This window comes from Amblyomma maculatum, unplaced genomic scaffold (assembly GCF_055883805.1).
Source record: "Amblyomma maculatum isolate TAMU_Amacu unplaced genomic scaffold, ASM5588380v1 scaffold_19, whole genome shotgun sequence".
Classification (NCBI taxonomy): domain Eukaryota; kingdom Metazoa; phylum Arthropoda; class Arachnida; order Ixodida; family Ixodidae; genus Amblyomma; species Amblyomma maculatum.
This window is the reverse complement of record NW_028146744.1, coordinates 8,790,124-8,814,977: the sequence shown is the minus strand read 5'-3', so window position 1 is coordinate 8,814,977 and position 24,854 is coordinate 8,790,124. Positions and strand designations below refer to the sequence as shown.

At 46.4% G+C, this 24,854-nt stretch overlaps 1 protein-coding gene across 1 annotated transcript in view; it reads left to right on the top strand.

The window, feature by feature from the left end:
- LOC146171643 (mitochondrial-processing peptidase subunit alpha) overlaps positions 1–23,787 on the top strand; it is a 167,136-nt gene extending 143,349 nt beyond the window's left edge. The window contains exons 12-13 of the mRNA XM_084586384.1: positions 1,241–1,385; positions 23,096–23,787. Of these exons, the coding sequence (XP_084442510.1) occupies positions 1,241–1,385; positions 23,096–23,271 (321 nt within the window). The 3' untranslated portion in view covers positions 23,272–23,787. The remainder of the gene's footprint in view (positions 1–1,240; positions 1,386–23,095) is intronic.
- Positions 23,788–24,854: the final 1,067 nt, after the last annotated feature.

Genomic DNA, 24,854 nt, shown 5'->3' with positions numbered 1-24,854 from the left:
GCTCAGTCGCTTGCGTGTGAGCGAGCTGGCCTTAACGCTTTTTTTTTTTTTTTTTTTTTTCAAATTCTCGGTGTAAAAGGGCAGGGTGGGTTCATTATGCGAGTGGGTTGATTACGCGACAAATACGGTATTGTTTTTTGGCATCGTAAGTGCCGTCACAAGCCGATTTTTGTATATCGAATTATCGATATATCGAACTATTTCGCGATCCCCTTCGAGTTCGATATATCCGGGTTTGACTGTATAGCAGCCTCCCCGCTCCTGTCTGTATGACTTGCCGCCTCTGGCGTATAAATTCCACCCTAGTCCCAAACTTTTGGCACACTCCCTCAATCCACCTGTTTACATCCCTACACCTGTCAACTGGGGCTCCATTGCCCTGCCCTCCAGAAGTGCACAGACTGAAAAGAAATGTTCCGGACACTACACTTGCCCCTCTCGCAACCACTGCTACAGCAATCCAGCAGCCTCTTCGGGCTGCTTGCCCTCCTCCAAATCCACCAAGCTGGCATGCACCACTACCAGATGCTGTTGATCTTTTCTTGTCTGAAGCTTCCCTTGCACCCGCTCCATGGTTTCAGCCAGGGTTGCCTTTGCCTTTGTGAAGGACAAGCAACTGTCTCTGTCCACAATTTGTTGGGTGCCTGGCTTCAAACTGTAAGCGTCCTCGCCTTAGGCTACCAGTACTGCTCGGGGCTTAGTGGTGTACTAATTCCATCATATTAGTGCTGACATGTATGCATGGATTGAATTGGATCATTGAAAATTGAGCGCATCCACAATGTTTGCGTTTATTTTGTTTTGATTGGGATCACATAAGGACAGTATGCAGAAACTCAAGCACAAGCCTGTCCACATGTTGGAATGGATTTGCTGTAATGTAATTTGTGTTGGCTTAAGTAAGGTTTTGTCATCACTAATGGCTTGGCATTGCATATAACTTCCACTCAAGAGTTCTCACCACATTGGGAACCGAGGTGTAGTGGGAGGGCCAGAAGCGTTGTGTTGTGGGAGTAGATGGGCGGGCGTTAGTTGACCAGTACCCGACAAGGCCATCGTGGCTCTAAAAAATGATACGATGTGCCGAGAACCTAAAATGAGTTGCCCTTTCTATTTCCACGTTTGCCACTAGCTCAGTAGCCAGGTGTAACCCGCGCAGTACAAAACTGTCAGCGCCGTGTGGGAATGCTGCAACAATGTGACAAATTGCTGATGATCTGATGAGCAGATGCCTTTGTAGATGGAGCTGGAGCGGGCCAAGACGCAGCTGCAATCAATGCTCCTCATGAACCTGGAGGCACGGCCAGTCATGTTTGAAGACATCGGTCGACAGGTGCTGGCCAGTGGCCACCGCAGGGACGCCGACTACTACATCACAGAGATCAGTGAGTGCCTGCGCAGAACCATTGGCTTGGTTGCCTACCAGTCTTTGCTTTTCGCCTGCCTTGGTCTTTAGCCTCATGACAGTTTACTTTGCTCTGATTTAGTGCTTCGGGTGCCAAACAATTTTTTTTTTCAAAAAATGTCACTGTCAGAAAAGAGAAAATTTCAGCGAAATACTGTATCTGCAGCAAAATAGTTTAAACTTGAAGGAAACGAGAAGGATGTCCAAATTATGCCTAGATTGGAATACAAAAAAGCTTTCAAGAACTGCTTGCGTCACGGTGAATTTGTTTGGTGAAAAAAGACTGGCACGCTGTGTGCTTCTTTTGTTTTGAAATGTGAATAGCGTGACAGTGACTGCTTGTTCACGTTCCCACCATTGCTTCATTGCATGCATACTGTCATAATTGAAAATACATGTATCGTGAAAGATCCAATAGATACATCCTCACTGCGGAAGTGGAGCGCAGTCCTTCGCAGTCACCCCGGCCGCTAGTGCTGTTTCCAACAGCTGTCGCCATGCCAAACGGATGGTATACGGTTTGCTGGCGCGCTCAAAGCACAAATAGCACCTCGGATAGCTTTCACGAGCACCGCGAAACACCACTTTTACACTGCAGCATCGCAGCATCAACACGCACAGCACAGCCCAAGATGGCGTCAAGAGGAGCCGCAGTGGACTTTCCCAGTTTGGCTCATACGGGGCGCCACCATCAAACTAAGATGGCTGCGCCCAGGCATCGAAACTAAAAAGGTCTATAGTGGTTCTAGCTTAGCACTATGCGCTTCTGCCGCCTTAAGCGAATTGCATGCTTCCCGGCGGTATCTAACTGAGGAGTTACAGTGGTTCTAACTTAGCACTATACCACCTTGAGCGAATTGCATGCTTCCCGGTGGGGTGCACAACTGCTATGTCAGCACCGATACGCTCGTGCACATTGGCAGCCGTGCCTTCCGTATCGGTTCACATTACCATGTGCGCAGTGGCGGCACACAGAAGCAGATCACAGTAGTGGATGGCGCCATGACATAACTCCCTACTATCGACATACAAACGGCAAAACATGGGAAGTGTTGAAGTTCATGATCTTTAGAGCTGGTTTTACGCAGAAGGGTTTTTTGTTTTCAAGTTTACAGATTTTACGCGCTGTTCGATTACAGTCGACGATCGATTTTTCGGACTCTCAACGGACCACTAAAATGTCCGAAAAATCGGGCAGTCCGAAAAAACAAATGTGCACCAAAAAAGCTCAATTTATTGCCTATTATTCACTTTCAGGCCGGAAAAAGTCATGAATGCAGGGGTGGAAGTGCTGCGCCAATCGCACCATTCTGTGCCAATCTGACCTGTTGCACCAAGCTGCGCCAAAACTACATTTTACGCGATGATTGACCATCGCAAGTATACAACACCAAATTTAGCCTAATATCGATAGTGAGCAACACTGGGCTCTCACTATAGAAAAGCATGCAGTCGCATCCACGACAGTTGTTTCACTCGAGGTGTTCGTCATAAAGCTGTTATCGCCACGGCTTCCACGAAAGGCAGGTGAAGTGAAATAAACAGATAAACGATTCCACTGCCTTTGCAGTAGCTGTCATTTGTCTCGTTTTCTTGCATGAACTCAAGCAAAAATCCTTCGAATTGTTGCAGTCCTACATAATTCTGCTAAAAGAGATACAGCATGAATGTTCATGCAGTGTTTGGACTAAAGTAAATTCGTTTGCTTCGCCTCTTGTTAATTTGGAAGGTCAGATAATTTTAAATGGGAGCATGAATGCAGCTGATGCCCATTAAAGGGGACACACTCATGGGGAAACACCTGTGTTGTGTTCTCACTACGTCCTGTGTTGGCGCTGTTCCCACCATGACGTGCGAAAAGTGAGTTCAATTAGATGCGCCGCAACGACTGATCACAGCTCTTCGCCTGCGTCCTGCAGGGTAGACGTAAATAATGGGTGGTGCAGGGCAGACACACCTGTGTTCGGCGACACGTTGAGGTACACCTCGCTTCGCCAGCGATCACCTTCTGTGAATCTGAATTGCGTGTAACTGTTGTGCCCGCGCATATTGTGCGCACTGTAGCAGGTGCGATGACAATCGGAAGTTTGCCATTTCCGAAATAAAGCTCAATCGTATAGTTTTGGATTTGCCTTGACTGCATGCTATTCCGCGGCTGCCATTGGACGTGCTCATCGGAAGTTGCTCGGGCTGTCGCTGTTCATTTTGTTTTAGGATGGCATCGCATTGTTCTAACACATACGTCCCACGTGTCCATCCACATTTTGCTTCCAGCTGATCATACTCAGTTTCACCGCAGAAAGAGCTTTGCCGCAGCGCTTTCTGCGGTGAAGCATCCTCAAAACACGAAATCGGACTTTTGCTGCTCCAAAATGAAAATTTTGCTGCTTCCGTGTCTGCTCCAAAAGGCCAGAGCCTGCTTCCACCCCTGTGAATGCTTTTCTGCACCACGCTCCGCTTCCGTGCTAACAGCTCCGCCAGAATTTCACTTGCATCAGCTCAGCTTGCGTCGGCTGCGCTGCTGTAGGTGAGTCGTTGTCGCTCTCAGACTCCACAAGCACTTGGCGAATAATTTCTGCATCTGTGAGCCCAGCGCACAGTTCCAACTCATGGTCCACGTCTATGAACTCTGAAAACGAGACGGCCGATGGAATTTCGACACCAGCAGTGCGAAGGTCATGAATAAGCTGCTCACTGCCTGACAGCTGCTCGACCACGCTCTCCTCGTCTAAGGCAGCCGACTCGTCATTCAGCACAAATCCCGCGTGACGGAAGCAATTGCACAGCGTTGTGGGTGCTACAGATTTCCACGCATCGGCGAGCATACTAAGGGCTCCAAACAAATCGACAGAGTAGGTTTTCAAACTGTCGAGGCACACCAAAACCACCAACCACTGGATCATAACACTGACTCCGTTGAGTGCCTTCTCGCTACCGCTTTGCACGCAAAAAAAAAAAAAAAAAAAAAAAAAACTTCTTAAATGCGAGCCGCAGTAGCGACAACATAGTTCTCGCATCAGCACGACCACAGCTAGGCCTACTCGCTCCGCTTGGCAACGCACGTGAAACACACGGCGAACACACAGTGGAACAGGCAGTCAAAGCAATCACGCTAAAAGAAAAAAATAAAAGAGCACTCCGATGGCAAGCAGCAATGCAGCGACGTTGTCCCGGAAACGGAAGCTGCTAGGCAAATAATATAGCCTCGATCCAGCGTCAGTTTAGCTGAGGAGCGGCACGCAAGGCCGGCACTGGTTTCGAGGCTATCGAAAGAAAAAGTAAAAAAACAAGATGCCGGCCACACCGCTCAAAATGTGTGGCAGTTGGCCCGGCTGACACTTGGAATGTCCGAAAAATCGAATAGCCCTCCCGAGTGTGTCCGAAATTTTGAGCAGCAGAATACATTGACTTTATAAGGTATGTCCGGGGGCCGGGAAAAAGTCCGAATAATCAAGCATGTCCGAAAAATTGGGTGTCCGAAAAATCGGTCGTCGACTGTATTCAGACTACTTTCAGAGTCTCACTGAGTCCGAAAAATCAGTCTGAAACTGTATAGATTGCCCCATGGTTTTTGCTTATGACCGCCAAGTAATTTATAATTGAATTTTCTTTTCTTTCCTCGCCAGTTTTAGTTTCGCTTTCAGCAGCTGAGAGATGGCTGTGATGTCACAATGAAGTGTAGGTCACAGGTGGCATGAAAAAACAGCGATAGAATCGCTTACTTTTTACTCTTTGTGAGTCATTATTTTTTAAGGGGTTGTAGCGTTGTAGTGAATTCAAATGATAGAAGAATGTTTATATTGCAGTATTTTCATCCCTCATGACCTAGACTTGACTTTGATGTCACAGCCATCGCTCAGCTTTTGAAACTGAAACAGGTGAGAAAAGAAATTCGATTATAAATTGGCAAATATTACGTAGTGATTTATGTATAATAATGTCTTGCACACTATTAAAAAGGATAAAGCATGAAATAAGAAATTAGGTGTCTATACTCCTTAAAATGGGACCATCCGTTCATTGCCATACCTGCCATTGTTCACGAGTGAAGCTGTGGCATTGAACTTGGGTTTTTGAGTCGGGCTATTTTGAATATCTTGTGCCCAGACGATCATAACTGCACATGGACTCCTCAGGCACTTGTTCTAATTATTCTGTGCATTTCCTGTAGCATCTCAATTCGTAAGTGCCCAATGCCTTTGGATAGGCATTGTCCAGGAGTGAGCCAGCACTGTAGATTATCTGGATTTACGAATTAATGGGGATTGAATTAACAAGTTTCTAATGTGTGCAGTTAAGGGTGGTCTTATCTTTTCCACAATTGGGGTGAGACGTGGCCCTTTTCTGGAAGTCGCAATTTCAGTCAGACTACTTTATTGTCCCATACAAGCTGGCATTATGGGCACTCGTCAGCCCGTGACGTCACAGAGGTGTGGCAGCACTGGCAACAGCAACAACTTTCATTGTGCAAGCAAAAAACGAGACTTCTTATTTTTAAGTTTGGTTCACGATATTCCACCACGCAGCACAAGAAAAAGAACAGCATCAGTCTCCACAAGTCTCTTGTAGTAAAATAGAGGTAAAAGCAATGGGCACCGGCTGTGGAGTGCAGCAGCCTCGTCGGTGACAGATTGCCTCTTTGCCTGGCATAGCACATCTGCATTAAAACCTGATCAGTTCATTTGCGGTACTTGATCCTCATGGCTGCCCATCAGTTGCTCAACAAATAGGGCTAAATCAAGTGCCTGCAGCCCGTTCTCATTTTTTCATACTCTTAATGTGACAAGTTTAGATGTAATACATTTGAACTTCAATGCAACAAACTTATTTCTATTCAGTTTCTTGCTTCTGCTGAACTTCATGTTTTTTATTTTTTCTCGATATACCATATTTGCTCGTGTAATGAACCCTCCTTTGTTAAAGAAAAATTGATGTCAGCTTGGCGCAGTGTTCATTTTGTGGGAAAAACTTGGATTTTTTTTTGTGAGTCCATCCTTCCACCCATCAGTCATAACGGAAGCACGCGACCAGCTGCAATCATGGCATCAGCTTTCAGCATTATTCCTTTCAAAAGGCGTTTGCTGCTACAGTCGAACCCCGCAATAACGAAACCGCCGGGGAAGGAAAACCTTTTCGTTGTCGCGAGAATTTCGCTGTCGCGAAAATGAACAAATAAGCGCACCCATTACCTACCAGAACCAAGATTTAATTAAAAAAGTCGCTTATTTTGCTCTGCTTGACATTGCTGTGCAGGAGCTTGACGACTCTGGCTTCGCAGCTTGATAAGCTATGCATAGCTTCGTCGTCGTCGTGGTCGCCGAGAAAAGTCCGGATCACATCGAATGCATCAAGCACATCACGCGAGCTTACTTGCTTACCTTGTGCTTGGTTTTCGCTATCTTCATCGTCACTCGCCTCATTTCCTTTGCGCACACTGTCGATAATAGCGTCGCTGAATTCCTCGTGCACGATCAAGTCGGCGTCCGCACACAAAAAGTCCTCCAGTTCAACAGCCTCTGGCACCATTGTATCTACACTGCGAAGCGCGTTCCATGCTTCGGTTAGTGGCTGCAGATCGTCACCGCTTGCAGCTTCCGGTTCTGCCAAGGCGTGCTGACCAGCTGCGAAACCGGCGTGCCTGAAGCAGTTCTGGACAAGCGTGGCCGAAGTAGCAATCCACGCGCCGGCAAGCATCTCCAGCGCCATGAAGAGGTCAATTTCCGTCGGTCGCTTCATTTCGATGTTTAGCAACATCCGCTGTATGAGCCTTCTTCAGTACGCAGACTTCACACTTTTGATAACCCCCTGATCAAGAGGCTGGATAACGGATGTGCAGTTCGCGGGGAAAAAAAATCAAGCGGATGCTCGTCAGGGCAACGTCTTCAATGTGGTGCGCACTGCAGTTGTCCAAAAAAAGGCAGACAGATCTGCCCTGCTTTCGCATGTCCGTATCAAAGGCTTCCAGCCAGCTTGTGAATATTGCGCGCGTCATCCACGCTTTTTGGTTTGCAGTGTACTGGACCGGAAGCTTTCGGTTACGTTTAAAACACCGTGGAGTCTTGCTCCGGCCGATCACGAGGAGGGGACGCTTGTCAGATCCATCCATGTTTGAGCATAAAAGAATGGTGACCCACTTTTTGCTCAGCTTGCCGCCATGGCATTTTTTTCCTTTCAGGTCTAGCGTTTTTGAAGGCAACATTTCATAGAAGAAGCCCGTTTCGTCCGCATTATAAATTTCGGAGGGCTCGTACTCGTCCATTATGCCTTCGTAACTTTTCTCCATCCAGGAAGATGCTGCTTCAGCGTCTACGCTCGCACACTCCCCCGACAACACTTTGGCGACGATGCAGTGCCGCGCTTTAAATCGACTTAGCCATCCGGCACTCGCCTTAAAGTTGTTGTGCCCCAGAATGCACGCGTAGTCAATTGCCTTTTGCTGCAGGAGGCTTCCGGACAAAGGCACCTTGTTCGCTCTCTTGTCCAGGAACCACTGAAATACGGCTTTGTCCACGTCTTCGTAGACCGGCGCTGCCAAAGTCTTGTTCTGAGCGCGCGCGCCGTTCTGGAGTGCCGCCATGATGCCATTCCTTGATTTCAGAATCGTAGAAAGCGAGCTGCACGGGATACCGAACTCCTCCGCAATATCAGTCTTCTTCCTGCCTTTTTCAGCTTCGGCGATAATTGCAGCCTTTTCCTGCAGCGTCAAAAACTTGTGCTTCTTTACAGGAGGCGGCATGTTTCCAACAGTAAAAAAAAAAAACAACAAAAAACACTGTACACAGGCAAGTCGCGAGCGGCACAAGGCGGATGGCGAGATCGACGAGATAGCGTGGTCGCGTGGTCGGCGCACTAGCGAAAAGAAAAAAAAAGGAGGTTCCTTGCTCTTCCCCGGTTGGCCGGCGGTGTCGTCACGTGGCGTGAAACGTCACATACATGCGTAGTCGCCAACAGACAGGCTAGCAAAAAGCCGCTTTCAGCGGGCAAAAAAAAAAAAAAAAAAAATGCTTTGCTATCATCATCATTACCGAACCAACCGAAAGTAAACAAAAATGGCTGCGCCGGTGCTTGTTGGCAGGTGAAATGAACGGGCTCGACTTGTCGGATGAGTGTGCTGCTGCAGTTTCGCCCATTCTATGTTCCCGACTGGCTGATGTGCCGAAAAAATGTTGCAGATCACTACCTCAAACTTTCGTTAATGCGGGACTGCTTTTTAAAAACCCTTCGCTGTTGAGAGGGGACAAATGCATTGAACCCTATGGGAGTTCGCCGGGGGCGCCAGAATTTTTCGTTGTCGCGAGAATTTCGTTCTTGAGGGCTTTCGTTATAGAGGGGTTCAACTGTATCACACGTTGCAATGATTTTGCGCCAGTGGTCTACGCCCGCTTCAAATGCAGTGTGATAAAGCGAACATATTGAAAACCATGTTTGTGCAACCCAACGTATGGGCTGAGCAAGCTACCGGGGGCACTCCTGTCAAAGCCACTGGCACTCTGCCAAGTTGCCCCCCCCCCCCCCCCCCCCTCCATTGCTAGAACTAATGTCAAAGTATCAAAACAGAGATTTTATCGCTGCACAGTATAGCAGAACCCCTTTATTGTAAAGTCACTGGGGCCGGCAAATGTCTTTACTGTATCAGTTGGTGGTGACGTGTTCATCAAGATGCTGTCTGGTAATTAAATGCTTGCTTACTGAACTTCTTGTCTTATTGCTTAACAAAAAAAAGTATCTTGCACCTCTTTCTCTTATTGTCACCTCGTGCCACTTTTTTAGTTAACCCTCGCTGTTGGGTGTTTCTGGCTGTGACGCACTCCCAGTGTCAGATGGGTTTTAGGGAACAAGCATAGTGATTTATTTTTTATTATGATTGCGATGCAAATAACATAGTCAACGGAATATGTGCAGTTCAGTGTTCTGCAGGCGTTGTTAATTAACATCATCATCATAATCAGCCTGACTATAAATGAGATAAATGAGGATCATCATCATCATCAGCCTGACTATGCCCACTGCAGGGTGAAGGCCTCTTCCATATTTCTCCAATTAGCCCTGTTCTGTGCTAGCTGCATCCACTTGACCCCTGCGAACTTCTTAACCTCACCCGCCCACCTAACTTTCTGCCTCCCCCTGCTACGCTTTCCTTCCCTTGGAATCCAGTTTGTTACCCTAAGCGACCATCGATAATCCTCTCTTCGCACTACATGTTCTGCCCATGCCCATTTCTTCTTCTTAATTTCCACTAGAATGTCGGTAACTTGAGTTATTTCTCTGACCCACTCTGCACGCTTCCTATCTCTTAATGTTACCGCTACCATTTTTCGTTCCATAGCCCTCTGGGTTCTCCTCAACTTAACTAGAACTCTCTTGGTTAGCCTCCACGTTTCAGCCCCATAGGTGAGTACAGGTAAGATGCAACTGTTGTATACGTTCCTCTTGAGCGATACCGGTAAGCTGCTAGTCATAATCTGCGAGTGCTTGCCAAATGCCCTCCATCCCAATCTTATCCTTCTTGTTATTTCCTTTTCATGGTCCGGATGTGCAGTTACTACCTGTCCTAAGTAGACATATTCGCCTGCTACTTCCAGTGCCTCGCTACCTAGCGTAAACTGCTGTTCCTTCCCGAGGCTGTTGAACATTACCTTAGTCTTCTGCATATTGATTTTAAGCCTACCTTTCTACTTTTCCTGTCTAGATCATCAATCATTATTTGCAGTTCATCCCCCGAATTACTTAGCAAGGCAATGTCATCAGCGAATTGCAGATTACTGAGGTATTCTCCATCTACCCTTATCCCTAACTGCTCCCATTCCAAGTCTCTAAATACTTCCTCTAAGCAAGCTGTGAATAGTACTGGGGAGATCGTGTCTCCTTGCCTAACACCTTTCTTTATGGGAATTTTGTTACTTTCTTTATGCAGAACTATGGTTGCTGTGCAGTCCCTATATATATCTTCCAGCACTTTCACGTACGGCGCGTCTACCCCCTGATTTTGCAATGCCTTCATCACCGCCGAAGGTTCAACTGAGTCAAATGCTTTTTCGTAATCAATGAATGCTATGTATAAGGGCTGGTTATATTCCGAGCATTTTTCTATCACCTGGTTGGTGGTATGGATATGATCAATAGTAGAGTACAGTTTCCAAAAACCTGCTTGATCCTTTGCTTGATTGCAGTCTAAGGTTGTCGTGATTCTATTAGCGATTACCTTAGTAAATACCTTATACGTAACAGACAGTAAGCTTATTGATCTGTAATTTTTAAGGTCCTTAGAGTCCCCTTTCTTATGAATGAAGATAATGTTTGCATTCTTCTATGGTTCCGGTACCGTCGATGACACCAGGCACTGCGTATATAGGGTGGCCAGATTTTCTAGCACTATATCCCCCCCGTCCTTTAGCAAATCTGTAGTTATCTGATCCTCTCTAGCTGATTTCCCCCTTTTCATAGTTTTTAATGCTTTCTTGACCTCGTCCTTCATCACTGGTGGAACGTCTGACTGTTTTTCCCTACCGCCAGTCTCAAATCAGAATAATATACGAAAAAAAAACACTGCTCGATACATCTTGAGAGTCCGAATCCGAGCTCGGCTTGTATTCATAATCAGAAGAGCCATCGCTTCAGTCCGCAGTCGAAGGTCCCGCGCAGTCAGCCATCCGAAAGTAACTGCACACACGGAGGGCGTACTTTCGGTAGTCCGAGAGAAATGCCACGTTGTGAAATCAAAATGACAGAGGGAGATGGAAAGACGCTAAAATAACCTCCTTTGCTGCTGCTAGCCGCAAGCAAGGGCATGGCGAAAGATCAAAAACAGCGATCGAGTCATGTGTCGGCCTATTGGAGAGGCAATGGCGCGCGCCCCAAAACTTTACGCGTCGTAGGCTCGTAGCAGACACACTAACAGAATAAAAATAAAAACCTGCAAACCTGCGGCAGATGGCAGAACAACCTTTGAACCCGTAACCACACACGTGCGCCACATGATCATTTAGCGCAAGAGAGTAGCGCGTGCGTAGTGACCACGCCCCCTACCCAAGAAGGTGGCGGGGGTGGGCGCAGTGACTCCATATTCTTGAATATTATGCACCAACACAGCGCGGGGCAAAAATACGAACTTATAGAAAGATTTGACAGATGGCACAGCCAGTCCAAGCACGCCAGCTTCGAGCTCAGGCAAGAAGTTTTGAACGCACGATGGAGAACGTACCGGTACTTCGGTGACACTGGGGGAGGGGGGGTTGGGGGGGAGCGACAACGTACCAGTGCGTTTGTGACAGCGAAAGGGTTAAGATTTTTTATTTGTGGAAGTGCCTCTTAAGCATGAGGGCAACATGGGTACAAATATTCCTTTTCAATCATTGGTCGTTGGGCGTGCCATAGTGCTCGCTGGACTGAATTTTGCTATAACTTTGCTCTCGTCGCTAGCATGGCGGAAGCCACAGTGGGACCGGTTTTTCTGCATTTCTGCAGTCCAGAGAGGCATTTTGATATCTCCCGACGAAAGGTCTATACAACAGAGTTCAATTTCATGTCAAAACCAAAGCCTTGCATCAACACCATGTCATCTTTCGCAGTTCCTGTCTTTTAAGAGGCAACAGATGAGAAATGTGCATGGCAGTCAAGCGCGGAAAAACCGTGCACGCCGCACCTCCAGTTCTTGTCACTCCTGCCTCGTGCTGCACAGTGCTGCGAATGTTCGGCAATTTCTTTCCTTCCCTATTTCTCGCTGCACGTTTACTCTTTTACTTTCCAAGTGGACCGCACCATCTTTCATGCTTGTAGACAGCTTTACTTTTTTTTTTCCTAGGCACTGCATGCTTTCCCTCACAGCTCCAAGGCATATGTAAAGTTGGCTTCCCCTGAGTGCTACTAAACCTAGTGGTAAAACCATTTATAAAAAAAAATTGTGTTGCAATTCTCGGCATTGCCACACGCGCTGGCTTTGCGGCTGGCTTTGGCGAGGTCAATATCAGCTCGGACCCGGGATGATGTGCGTGCTCGTTGTGTCGAGGAGTGTGTTGATGTCGTAGCTAAGACATGCGACCTTGACAAATGAAAGTCCCCAATCCGGGATTTGGTGCTTTACATGGCTTCTTCGAAAATGAGAGTGCTTATTTCAGATAAGGAGGGCTTTGTTGTACTCCCTGATCACATGTTTTTGACAAAGGCCCGCTTTGCCGTACATGACAATTTTCACCTGGTTTCTGTAAAAACAGCCAAGGTCAAGCAAAGAGCGATATCCCTGCTCGAAGAAATGAAACTGGATCGTCTTTCAACTGCAGTTAAGGCGACTAATACCGCTGTCACACGGGCATTTCGAAGGCCCTCGAAGCGACTGCCTATCGACTCGAAGGCCTTCGAAAGCTGCCACACGGGCGTTTTCAATGACCATTGAGTCGATAGTCTATCGAGTCAGCGGAGCAGCCCAGAACTCTATCGAGATCTCGAAGGCCCTCGAACGTGCGCAAGGTTGCTAGCGCTGACCCGAAAAGCGTCACACACACACGTGCACAGCGCGTTTACAATACAAAAACGTGAACAAGCGTTATTTTATATATTTAATTTGCGTGGTAAAATATTAATATCCATAATAATTTAAAAAAAGCATCGCTTTTTTAAAGCAAATAATTTATGCACTCTCTACCCCTGTAACATGCTCCGCCGAGAAATGCAAATGCAATGAAAACCACAGCCGTATAAACGCCAGCGAGTTAAAAAAAAAAAAAACATTTATCTTTGAATAACAACTAAACACCTGCAGTTACTAAAAAAGGTAACAGTTACATCTTATTTTGCATTTATAGATAGATTTTAGTTATTTAAGCAAAACCGAAAGCAACGATAGTGGCGCCATGAAAGTTTGGCGCCAAACACCAGAACTATTTCAATAGCCTTCGAGTTTTGCCGTGTAGCAGCGGCACAACTCCTTCGAGTTCGATCGCGATTAAAAATCTCGAAGGCTATCAACTCAATCGCCTTTGAAAATGACCGTGTGACTGGGGTATAAGGCATTACACCTAGACATCTTTTTCTCTGTAAAAACACATAAGCCTGACTCATCGTTCTGCGCGATTGTGTCCGAAACTGGTTCGTGGCAACATGTCACTTCAGGTTTCCTGCTCAGGTGCCTTTCAGCTTTAGCAATCGATGACCCTTTCCTAATTCCCAATTGAAACAAAATCGTCCAGCATCTACAGATATCTAACATGGAGGGGCTGCAGGCTTCCAGCATAGATGTAGAAAATCTTTATTATGACATCCCCCACAATGCCCTTCTGCAAAATGTTAGGGCGTGCATTTCTGACTTTAATGATGAAGCACGGTTCATCGTTCATTGTGGCATTCCTGTACAATCTTTTTTAGAATTAGTTTCTTTAGAATTAGTTTCTTTTTACCTTAAGTCAACTTTTGTTGGGTGGAAGGGTTCTTTATACTTACAAAAATCTGGCGTTTGCATCGGTTTGCGTGTAGCGCCAGCTCTTTCAGACATTTTTCTTGGCCAAATAGACAAAGCTATTCAGAAGAATCTAGATGGTCTTTCATTGAATATTTTCCGTTACGTTCATGATTATTTAGTTCTTCTCCCTTCCAATCAGTCCAATCATTCTGTCGTTAATATTTTAAAGGTTTTCAAAGAAAGTGGTCATGGTTTGAACTTTACTTTTGATTTACCAAGATACTTTGTTGGGCGAGTTGGTACTTATTCATTATTAATATAAACAGCGCGAACACGAAGACAAGGGACAAGAAACAAGAAAGCCACAGTCAGCGCATGTACTGTGGCTTTCTTGTTTCTTTTCCCTTGTCTTCGTGTTCGCGCTGCTTACTTTTGAATTGCCCAATGATGATATTCTCCGATTTCTTGACTTATCTCTTCATTTTGGGAATGAGCATGTGTGTTGGGGTTATCAGCCTAGATCATCTAAGCCTTTACTTCATTTTCGCTCTGGGCATTCCAAAGTGGTGAAAAATGCAATTGTCTCGTCTTGTTTGCGCTCTGCTTTAATTAAATCTTGTGAGCATAGAATTAGTAAAAGTTTTCTAGATCAAGTCAACAGATTGAGTAATTCTGGTTATCTGCTCCCGTTAATCAGTAGCAGATGTGATAAACTCCTGCTTTGGGTGACGGGAAAGGACACGAAAAAGTCTGAAAGTTGTGCAGCAATAAAAAGAAACCAGTGGTTTTTTCACATGGGTTGCGGAATGCCGCCAATTAATATGATGTAGGCACAGTAATGTCAGCCCCCACGAAATTGTCAGGTGTGTGTGCTTTGGTTAGAAGAAAGTGAGCACCGCTGCTATGTTAACCATAAATCTAGGTATGTACTGTGCAGAACAGAACGCAGGTACAGTAAAAGCTCGTTAATCCAGATCTCAAGGGACCGGAAAAAATGTCCGAGTTAACCGAATTCCGGATTATTGATTGGACCATGAAAACAACAAGAAAAATGTACGGAGCATAAACATACCTTTATTGCATGAAAAATGGCGTTATTTTTGTTTGCCTAGTCGCCGGAATTTGCGCGAGAACGATTTCCTTCAACCCCATCAGGTGGTGGTGCGCACGCTCACTGTTGCGACACTCCACACAAAATTCCTCTAGTATAGCGAGGGCCTCCGCGGCCTCCTGCATGGTGCGACGTCGCGACGACGGGTTGCGATCGTCTTCATCGGAATGATTTTCGTCCCCGTCGAGCACTTCCGACAATATGTCGTCGTCAGTCAGCAGGCCAGCAACAGCAGCATCATCGTCTATTGCTACGTAGTCGGCAAGCTGGACACCACTAGGTAGGAGAAATTCAAAGCGCCTGTCATCCACCTCTTCGTTGTCCATATTTTCAGTGGGCTCTGGGGTATCCTCTGCAGTCACCTCTGAAGGAACGTCACAGTCATCAGGGCGGACAGACCCGCTGTGCCTGATGGAGTTGGCTATGACCTCGGCCGGCGTGTCGTTCCAAACTTGCACTAAAATGTGAATTGCACTGAGGTGGTTTAGGTAACATTCTCGCCCTGCCTCCTTGCACAGCAGCATCCGTTCTAGCACATGCTTCCTGTATCTGCATTTATGTGCTGAATTATGCCCTGTTCCAGCGGTTGCAGAGCAGCCATCGTGTTCGGAGGAAAGAATACGAGCTCGATGCACTCCAGCCCTGTCACTCGGGTGTGCGCGCTGCAGTTGTCCACTACAAGTAAAACCTTGCGCTTGTTAGCGGAGAAGCGGCAGTCGAGCTGCCGCTGCCAAGCTTGGAAAATATCTGAGGTCATCCAGGCTCGATACTTCACAGGCAAACGGGGAATGTTCTTATAACACCTTGGGTTTTTTGCCTTCCCGATGACAAGTAGTGGCAGGTGCTCCGTGCCCGACATATTTGAAGCGAGAAGCACAGTGACCCTTTCCTTGCTCCTCTTCCCTCCAACGCACGGGTCACCCTTAAAGGTGATTCTTTTGTCTGGCAAGGCTTTGAAAAACAGTACCGTTTCGTTGGCATTGAAGACGTTGGCAGGTTCGTAACGAGCCAGGTACTGGAGAAGCTTGGTTGTCTTCCAGTCAGCAATGCGATGTTCATCCACCGCTGCCTTCTCCCCACACACGTTTCGAATGACCAATCCGGGCCTTTCTTTGAAGCGGGCGAACCATCCTTCAGGCGCACTGAAAGATTCAATGTTCATTTTCTGTGCGTACCTGTCAGCTACAGATCAGTGGGCCGCTCAAAGGAAGCTGTCCGTCATGCATATATGTAATCCACTGTAGCAGTGCTTCTTCCAGTTTCGGGTGCGCAGCCGTCCTTAGCCTTTTTCTCTTCCCAATGAATTTGCCGCTGTCAAACGCTTCGAAAATTGTTTCTTTGTTTTTCACGTAGTCGCTTAACGTGCTTCTCTTGACGCCATACTTTTTCATTACCTCTTGCCGAGAAATGCCTTCGTTCAGCTCCTTCAATATCTTTACTTTTCTTTCTAAATCATTTGCTGGCTGCTGTGGTCGTTTCGCTGGGGTCGCGGTCGCCATCACTATGAAGAACGACGGCGACGGCACAACGTACAAGCACAGTCGACGAACGCAACGTGCACCCACAACACTAAGAATGAAGCAGCGTAGGGGCACTGTAGCATAGGCGTAGCACATGTGGCATTGAGCGGTAGAACAAACCGTCCCGTCGTCCTTGCAGCTTTCAGTAGATGCTGGATGGTCCAGCGGCCCAAAGCCCCAAACCCATGCATCGGGTGGTGGCTGGCGCCACCTAGCCACTGCTCGCTCATTCACTATCATCATTGTCATTTTCGAGCTCCTCATGCAGCTCTTGTTCGGTTTCGGTTTCTCCAACTCTCCTGCAGTCTCTTGCCACGTCGTCGGTTACGGCAAGGAGTGTGTGCCTCCGAACCGCCGAGTATCGCGCGGCTCACTGGAAGTTGCGATAGCCTTCGTGAGTTGTCCGAGTTAACCGGTGCGCGGCTAAATGCCTCCGAGCTAACGAGCATTTCACACCACTGAACTATACACAGTTTTGCCGGGACCGCGCCGCGAGTCCGACTTAACCGAATTTTCGAGTTAACGAGATCCGGATAAACGAGGTTTTACTTTAATTTGCAAAATTCCTCATTCTTGTGAAAAATAATACATAGGGCAGACTGGCCGTTGTTTGAATGTCCGGCTCTTTGAACATAGAAATTCTTTAACCCCAACAGCACAAGACAATTTGCTTAAACATTGCTTGAAATGTAAATGCCACCCCATTTTCGATAAAACTATCGTGTTTGGCACATTGCGCAATCAACGTACAAGAGAAATTATAGAGGCATATCATATCACGAAAGGAGGGGATTAGTGTGTTAGCGAAGCATCCATTAACTGAACAAAAGTAGAGATTACATACCTTGAATCAGTTATCAAGTAGTTTTTTCACGTGTTTTGTGTATCTTTGCAGACTTTTTCCACATTTTTGTCAATTCACCTCCTTTATTTCATGTCTTTGATAATTTTTGTACCCTATATATTCTCTAATAAAAAATCAGTTATAAGCGCTCGTGTGTGTATCCCTCATTTTGTCCTTGTCTTCTTTGCGCTACGTTTCTTAAAATGCAAATGCACCAACTCGCCCAATTCAGTATTCTTGTGCTTGTATTTATTTTCTCGCGATTTAACAAAGTAATTTTATGCCGCACTTTTTATTTAACGAAGTCCTCACGCATCGCATGCATGTACCATGCAAAATGCAAAGTGTCAGGGCTGAAGTTTTAGTTCTCATTTGATTGGCAAGGTGGGTGAAAACATTGCCAATCAAAGGAGAACTAAAACTTCAGCCCTGGCACACCGCATTTTACATCTGCCCTTTACGCACCAATTTTGCCGGCAGTCTGGAATCTGCGGGCGAAACAAAATGATGATGACGGGTGTACCGTTGTGCCATCCGTCGTGTGCATACAAAACCAGCGGCGCAGAAGTTTTAGGACGCGTCATGCCATCACGTCACTGCCAGTCAGAACGATGAAGCGCTTACCGGAGATACCATACTTACTCGCTTAAAAAACCCACTTTTTCTTTTTTTAAGAAAAATTGACGTGAGTTTGAGGGGAGGGTTCATTACGCGTGTAAAGTTGGGATTTTTTTTTTTTGTCCATCTCAGCCATCAATCAAAGAAAGTATGTGGTCAGCCACGATCATGACGCCGGCTTTTAGCATCTTTCGCTTCAAAAGGCGCTTGCTGCTATCACACGTTCCAGTGATTTTGTGGCAGGGGACGGTGCACACCATAGTCACTCTTTGATAACGCAAACATACTGAAAACAAGGCTTGCGCAACGGGACGAGCCCAGCAAGCCACCCCTGGCACTCTGGCAGGTGCCCCCCCCCCCTCCCACTACCACTAGTGCTAACGCCAAGAGACATTGTGATGTCGCTGCCTGCGCAGCACCTTGGCACGCTGCCAGGAAACACACTGCACTGCGACAGCGCGAAACGGAGGGGCGCGCTAACGACTAGTGCTTTTTTTACTTTTTTTTTTAATTTTGTGGCAAAAGTGTTAGGTGGGCTCTTAAGCAAGTAAATATGGTAAGCCTATGTGAAGCCTGAGCAAAAGATTGCTGAGGCCAATGTAGCCGCACTGGCGTGGGCGATGGGGACATACTATATTACAATAGCGTTCCCGTTAAAGTCCCTAGATCAGCTGATCTAAAGATTCGTATTAACTCTATTGCCTCTCGTTTCCGTTTGTAAACATTGTATGATATCAGTGGCGACATCTTGTGGCGGCTTTGAGTACTAGGCACTGCACTCACTCTTTGTGTATGCAGAGAAAAATTACACGTTCGCGTCTGTTTGCTATCACTTAAAGGGACAGAACACTGGAATTTAGGTGTCACATTTTTTTTCGGTGCAGTGGGAAGATTGATTTCTAAAATGTTCCATTCCATAATGGTTTTGGTAGAAACGGTGTAGAAATGTCTTCAGAGAATTTTTCGATCAGTGCATGTGCCTGTTTTTATGTTTTCCGATGCTGGAAACCGTGAGCAGCGACCGCGATGACAACTGATGGTCGACAAAGCTTACCAAAAACAAATTAAATTTCGCTCGTCAGGCAGTAATTCTACATTTTTTGCTTAGAGTAACATTCTTTTCAGTTTCACACTCAAGGCTGTTACAATAACGTAGGCCTCATCGACGAAAGTTTTACTGGGTACTATCATCGCTTCATTTATGCAGTTCCAAACACTGTGGTGCCATCTAGTGGCAAAACCTGAAAGCATGCCTTTCTCGGTGCGAAGGGAGGGGTGGTTTTTATTTTAAGGACGCAGTGGAGAGAGTGCAAAATACAGTGAATTATGGCAAGCACTCCTAGAAGAAAAACTGTGCACTTGCGAAAATCAGCTATATTTTGTTGACATGTAGTCACGTGGGTACTACACCCAAAGTAATACCCCAGTCACACGGCACTTCTCCAAGGTCTTTACTGCAAAGGAGCTGTATTGCATTAAAGGAGTAAAACTAAAAAGGAGAAGCAGCGCAGCTAAACGGCAAGTGCAAAGGAGATTGATGGCGATGATGATGATAATTCAAGTATTCTCCGTGAGCGTCATCTGTCGAGTGACAATCACAACGGCTGTCAACCGCTGCGCTTGACTCATTAATATAAAAAGATTCTGAAGGTTTGATGAAGGTTTGAAGCGGATGTTTAGTGACAAGACTTTCTGTTTTCCTTTCCATTCTGACCACGGTAGACACGTACTCGTCGTTCCGCCTGGTTTCGCGTGCTCGCGTGTGAAGCACGCTTTACTTGTGCGAATTTTGAATAAATTTTTATAGGGTGTGTTCGATCAACGTAATCAACGTGCGTGTTACAACCATGAGCGATGAGACCCAGGACGTGAAAGCAAAGTGCGAAATCGCAAGGAGACATCATATGTCGATGCGGCTGCTGAAACGTTCGAACTCTTCTATCAACACTCGGAGATTTTTAAAGTTCATTGAAATGCGAAATTACCGCCTAAAAGGCCACCCCATGGAGTGAACTTTGCGAACTTCATGCGGTGCGGCAGAACGCTGACGCACTGTCGTCGTGCCGTACCACATGCAGCGAAAAACTGGCGGCGTCGGCGCCCGAGTGAGAAAACGCACGAGCTGGTCCGCTTCAACAATGCACTTTTCACACTAAATGACATTTCAAGAGCAACACATAAAATAGGCAGCGTCTAAAATGGCGCCCGACAGCGCTTGCATACAGCCTTCGAGTACGCCCGACGCCGCAACAACAGCGTACTGCAGGCGCTTCGCTTTGCAGCAGAGTTTGAGCGAGTGTTGTTGAGCGGAACGTCGCAAAAGGTCCCGTTTCGTCTCCATCATCAAAGTAGGCAAAATCGCAACACTTACAGCCCCTTATGACGCGACCTTACCAAAGCTGTGCAGGCCGCTAGCGCGGTGGACAACAGTGCTCTGGCCGAGCGCTGCTCCCTAGTCGTTGCTAGGCCTGTTTTGTTTCGCATCGATGGCACATGAAACAGCGCTATGAAATTCCTTCGTGCTATAGTAAATGGTCTACTCATAGAACTGCCTAACTCTCAGTCCCATCTCTAGTAATAAAAGCAAATTATGATTAATTTCGGCTTCACTTTTTAACGGAGCTAGCGTGCAGGCGGGCCGCAGCAGCCGCGCCGCAACGGTGGCAGCCGGCTGTGAGCAGAAACTTGCTTGCAAGGCTCAGTGATCCTCAAGAAGGACTCGGTTTTGACATTCGACTTATTATTTATGGCAACAACAAAATTTAGCACATTTTATGAGTTTTTTTCGTATCGCCGGCGCGCATGACTCCTTGGTCAGCGGCGAACGGGCGCCGGGCGGCTGTTCGCGAGGTTTGCCGCGGGAAAATTGCTCTATGTGGGTCAGCTTTAAGTAGTGTGTGTCAATTAGGCTTAAATATAATATTAAAAGTTATATTTGTGTCAGCTTTTTTCTTTCTCTGTTTTTTTTTTGTCCGCTCCGTGGCGTTCATGTTTGGGCCGCTCCTTTACGAAGCTGAAGGCCGCTAACGACCGCCTTTCCCGCTACGGGCCTTTATCGCAAAGGGCCCACGACTTTGCCGTGTAGCTGCGCGTCAACCGCCTTTGGAGCAAAGAACCTTAATTCTCAAGGCCTTACAAGTGCCTGTGTGACAGGGGTATAATTGGGTTTCTCTGCTGGATAGCGCCTCAGTTATTTTTGTGATTTTCAATGGCAAATTAAAATTGTAAAGCCTCTTTTCTTTGATATTGTTGTGCTCGATCTGTACTATATGAGGCAAGGTCTTTTCATCTCCGCCATATTTTCAACATATTTTGGCCAGTGTTCTCTCCCTTTAATATGTGCTTCTAATATACAAAATAACATCCGGTGCCTTGTTAGGGCTATTATTGCTAGAATTTCTTGCTTATTTTCTGAACATTATGTACAGCGCGAAAAACGAAGACAGGGGAAGAAACACGCAAGCGAACAAACGTTGACTATCAATTGAAATTTTATTAGGAAATACTCGTGCTTATAAAAGCTTCAAACCCAGCACGCGCAGGCGCACAAAGCATGAAACACAACAAAAACAACACAAACAGCAAACCAAACCACACTAGCGCATTAGCCTCACTGCACTGCAGCAGTACTCTCAAGATAGTTCAGTTCTACCTGGTGCAACGACACCGAAGGTTTCGCAACGCACGAGGTGCGCGATGTGGCGATCAAATACGCCTCTGCTATTTCCCGGCGCATCTGATTCCTGTGCCTGAAGACAATGTTGGCACGCCCCAAATCAGGAACACACACGCTATCGTTTTCTTTGCTGCATCCACGGCAATGTAGAACAAGATTTGATGAAGCAACAGAGGCCCCCAGCGACGTCTCGTGCTCTCTCAGGTGGACATTGAGACACCTTCCAGTCTGCCCATAATAAATTTTCCCACGCGATACGGGTATTTTTTACACAATGCCCGTGTTGCACGGCACATATCTGTTCTTTCCTGAATTCGTAATTTGGAAGTTCCCAGCAGTGTTCCACGAACCTGTTACTTCATTTGGGCAGCTAAAACATATGAATCTCGACATAACGAAAATCGTGATTTAACCAAATTTTCAGCTGCAAGTAGGACTTCGTTACATCGAGGTTCGACTGTGCCTAAATGCATAGCGCCTGTGGGGAACTGCTCAGCTCTGCAGAAAATCTGGACTGATGCAGTGTTTTGAGATATGCGATTTCAAGTCAGTGTTTGTTTGAATACTCTCGCTGCTTGTCTTGATTGGTACTTCTTCTAAAATCGCCTGTATTAGTCTCCCAAAGTGACACTGGCTATGAAAGGTGGAAAATAAGCACAGTAAGACTGCACCTGAATAGAAATTTTAAAAGCTGATTTTAAATACCTAGCCAAGTATGGTGAACATAATTTTCACATGAAGCTTGAGGAAAACGTCTCTATATGCACTTATGCTGCTCTCCTAAAGTCAAGAGAGCAAAAAGAGAACATTATTAAGGATGTCCATGTAGGCATAAGTTCAACACCAGCATCGCTTGGCGCGTGCTGCATTTTTGCCTGCACCCCCTCATCGCCGCTGACCACAATGCCACGTCTCTTAACAAACATGATGCTTGTCTATGTATCTGGCGCCTAGGCTTCAGTCAGGTGCCAATGTGACGTAGTTGCCGGGAAGTATTTTTTATTCGAGAGTGCATTCTCTGGGTGAAAAATAGTGTAACTCTGGGAGATTTTGATTGCATGGACAACAAATATAGCAGTGAGTTTTTACTGCTTTTCTTTGGTGGCTGTGATGAATTCTCAAATTGAAATCATTGATTCAAATCACAGTCAGTTGGAAGATGCACCTGCGCCATGCCATCACCATTCTAAAGCATACAAAAGACGCTGTGGAAAAGCAGTGTGTCAGACTGCCTTCCACCGTTCGTATCCTTTGTTCAAGTAAGGCAGGATCCAATTTGTTAGGCAAATGTTGATTGAAAGGATACGCATGGTAAGAGCTCTATTTGTGGAACCTTAGTAATTTGATGCATGTTATCATCTATTACCTTGAGCTGTTGCATTAGCGATGTTCTGTTGTGTCAAACCCAAAGAGCAGATGTGCTTTGGGAGATGTGTGGGCTAACAGTGGAAGGGGTGTTGTTTCATACCTTTTAATACGAGGGCCCATTTGCTGTGTTGGCTAGCGTACAAATGAGCGCATGCACTGCAGGCAAAATCAAGGCAGAGGATGTGCAACGCGTGGTGCAGCGGATGCTCAGGTCACGGGCATCAGTGGCGGCCCTGGGCAGCCTGCGGGGCCTGCCCCCACTCGAGGACATCGAGGCAGGCCTGCTCAGCAAGGACGGCATGCTGCCCCCACGTCGCTTCTCACTCTTTGGGCGCTGATCGCACACATCCACCCAAGCCGGCCTTCAATGTGCGGACCTTTGGGGCACACCGGAACCAGACATCAGGATCATTAAAGATGTCATCACATGTTGACCTCTCAGAAGCTGCTGACAATGCCTCCACAAGGAACTGCACCCAGGCTTAGGAGGCCAGTCAGCAGCCTTGTGTGTCGATTCAATCGTCACTTTGCGCGCATGCACGGAGAGATGCGACGCGCATATGTATACGGTGCAGAATTACTCGAGGCGATCGCGTGCGTGGCTTCTCGGTGTCAGTTTGACGCGTACGTGCCTCATCATATCGCATGGACGTGAGGAGGGCTGCAGCATTGTACACTTTAGGACGTGCTAGCATGAGTTCCAATAGTGCTCTTGACCACTTTGTATCCATAAGGCCCTCTCAATTTTTGTCTATTTGCACCAAGTTTTCACAGCATTTGTTCGATAATTGTGCAGCCAGATTAAGGAATAATGGCCGTATTTGTTATCAAGTACTAAAATATTTCAACTTCAATGTCTCAGGCTGTCCTGCTTCTGTGCATGGTGCGTCATCAGTTCTTGTAGTAGGAGCATCTTTGGTGCACAATTGCACTGGGTTTCCAGCAGGCACTGAACCTTGCCTTGTGCTACTACCCAAGATTGACCAAAGGCTGGAATCTGTTGCTTTGTAAGAGACCTTTCGTGCAAAACGTGTTCCAGTGTACTGCCACACCCTCTGCAGTCACCCTGCATTGCTCGCCACAAGTTTGCAGGTTCGATTTTCCATCGCAAAGGCCCTACTGAGTTGTCGGTGGAACTAAGATGGCTTTGAATGAACACTCGGCATGCCTCATAACTTGGGCACAGCTCTGGCCCCTGAAGATATATAGATTCACTGTAGCATTCATCCCAACAGTTGCAAGGAAAATTTTCAGTCAGTGCACAACATAGTTAGCACATCAGATGTAGTTTTTTCATGTTCTTTGGTCCTTGTCTATTTTGTTATGCGAAATGTGCCAGAGTGGGCCTAGGTAGACATGCCGTGATACATAATAGATTTCATGCCATTTGTTTGTGAGTGGTACCCTTGCTGACTGCATAAGTGCTGTTCTCTAAAGTGTTGAGCTTTTGAGTGCCCCAGCCATTTGCTGAAATAACGAAACACTACATTTTACGTCAGTTTTTTTTTTTTTAATGCAGTGGAAAGCTTGCTGTCTGAAGTTATTGTTTCCATTATGGTTTTATTAGAAAACAGTGTCGAAAAATTTTCCCCAGAATTATTTGACCTCTGATGTGCCGGTTTTTATGTAGGCCGACGCAGGCAACCATAAATAGCGACCACAGTAGCGATTGGGCATCGTTAAGTGATGTACTGAAAACTAACACTGTTACAAGCGAGGAAGAAGCGGGCTGTGAAGTGGGCAGAGTGCTGTTGGCAGGCCCTCCACCTTTATTAAAACATCTCATCGCCATTGTTCATGTTCTTTCTTCACTGGCCTGCCAGCTTGTTACATTTGGTAGAGCTTGCGGGCTATTTATGCTTTATCCTGACCCTGGAGCTTTAGCACCGTGCGTCTGCTTTAAACCATGACAGTAGGTTCC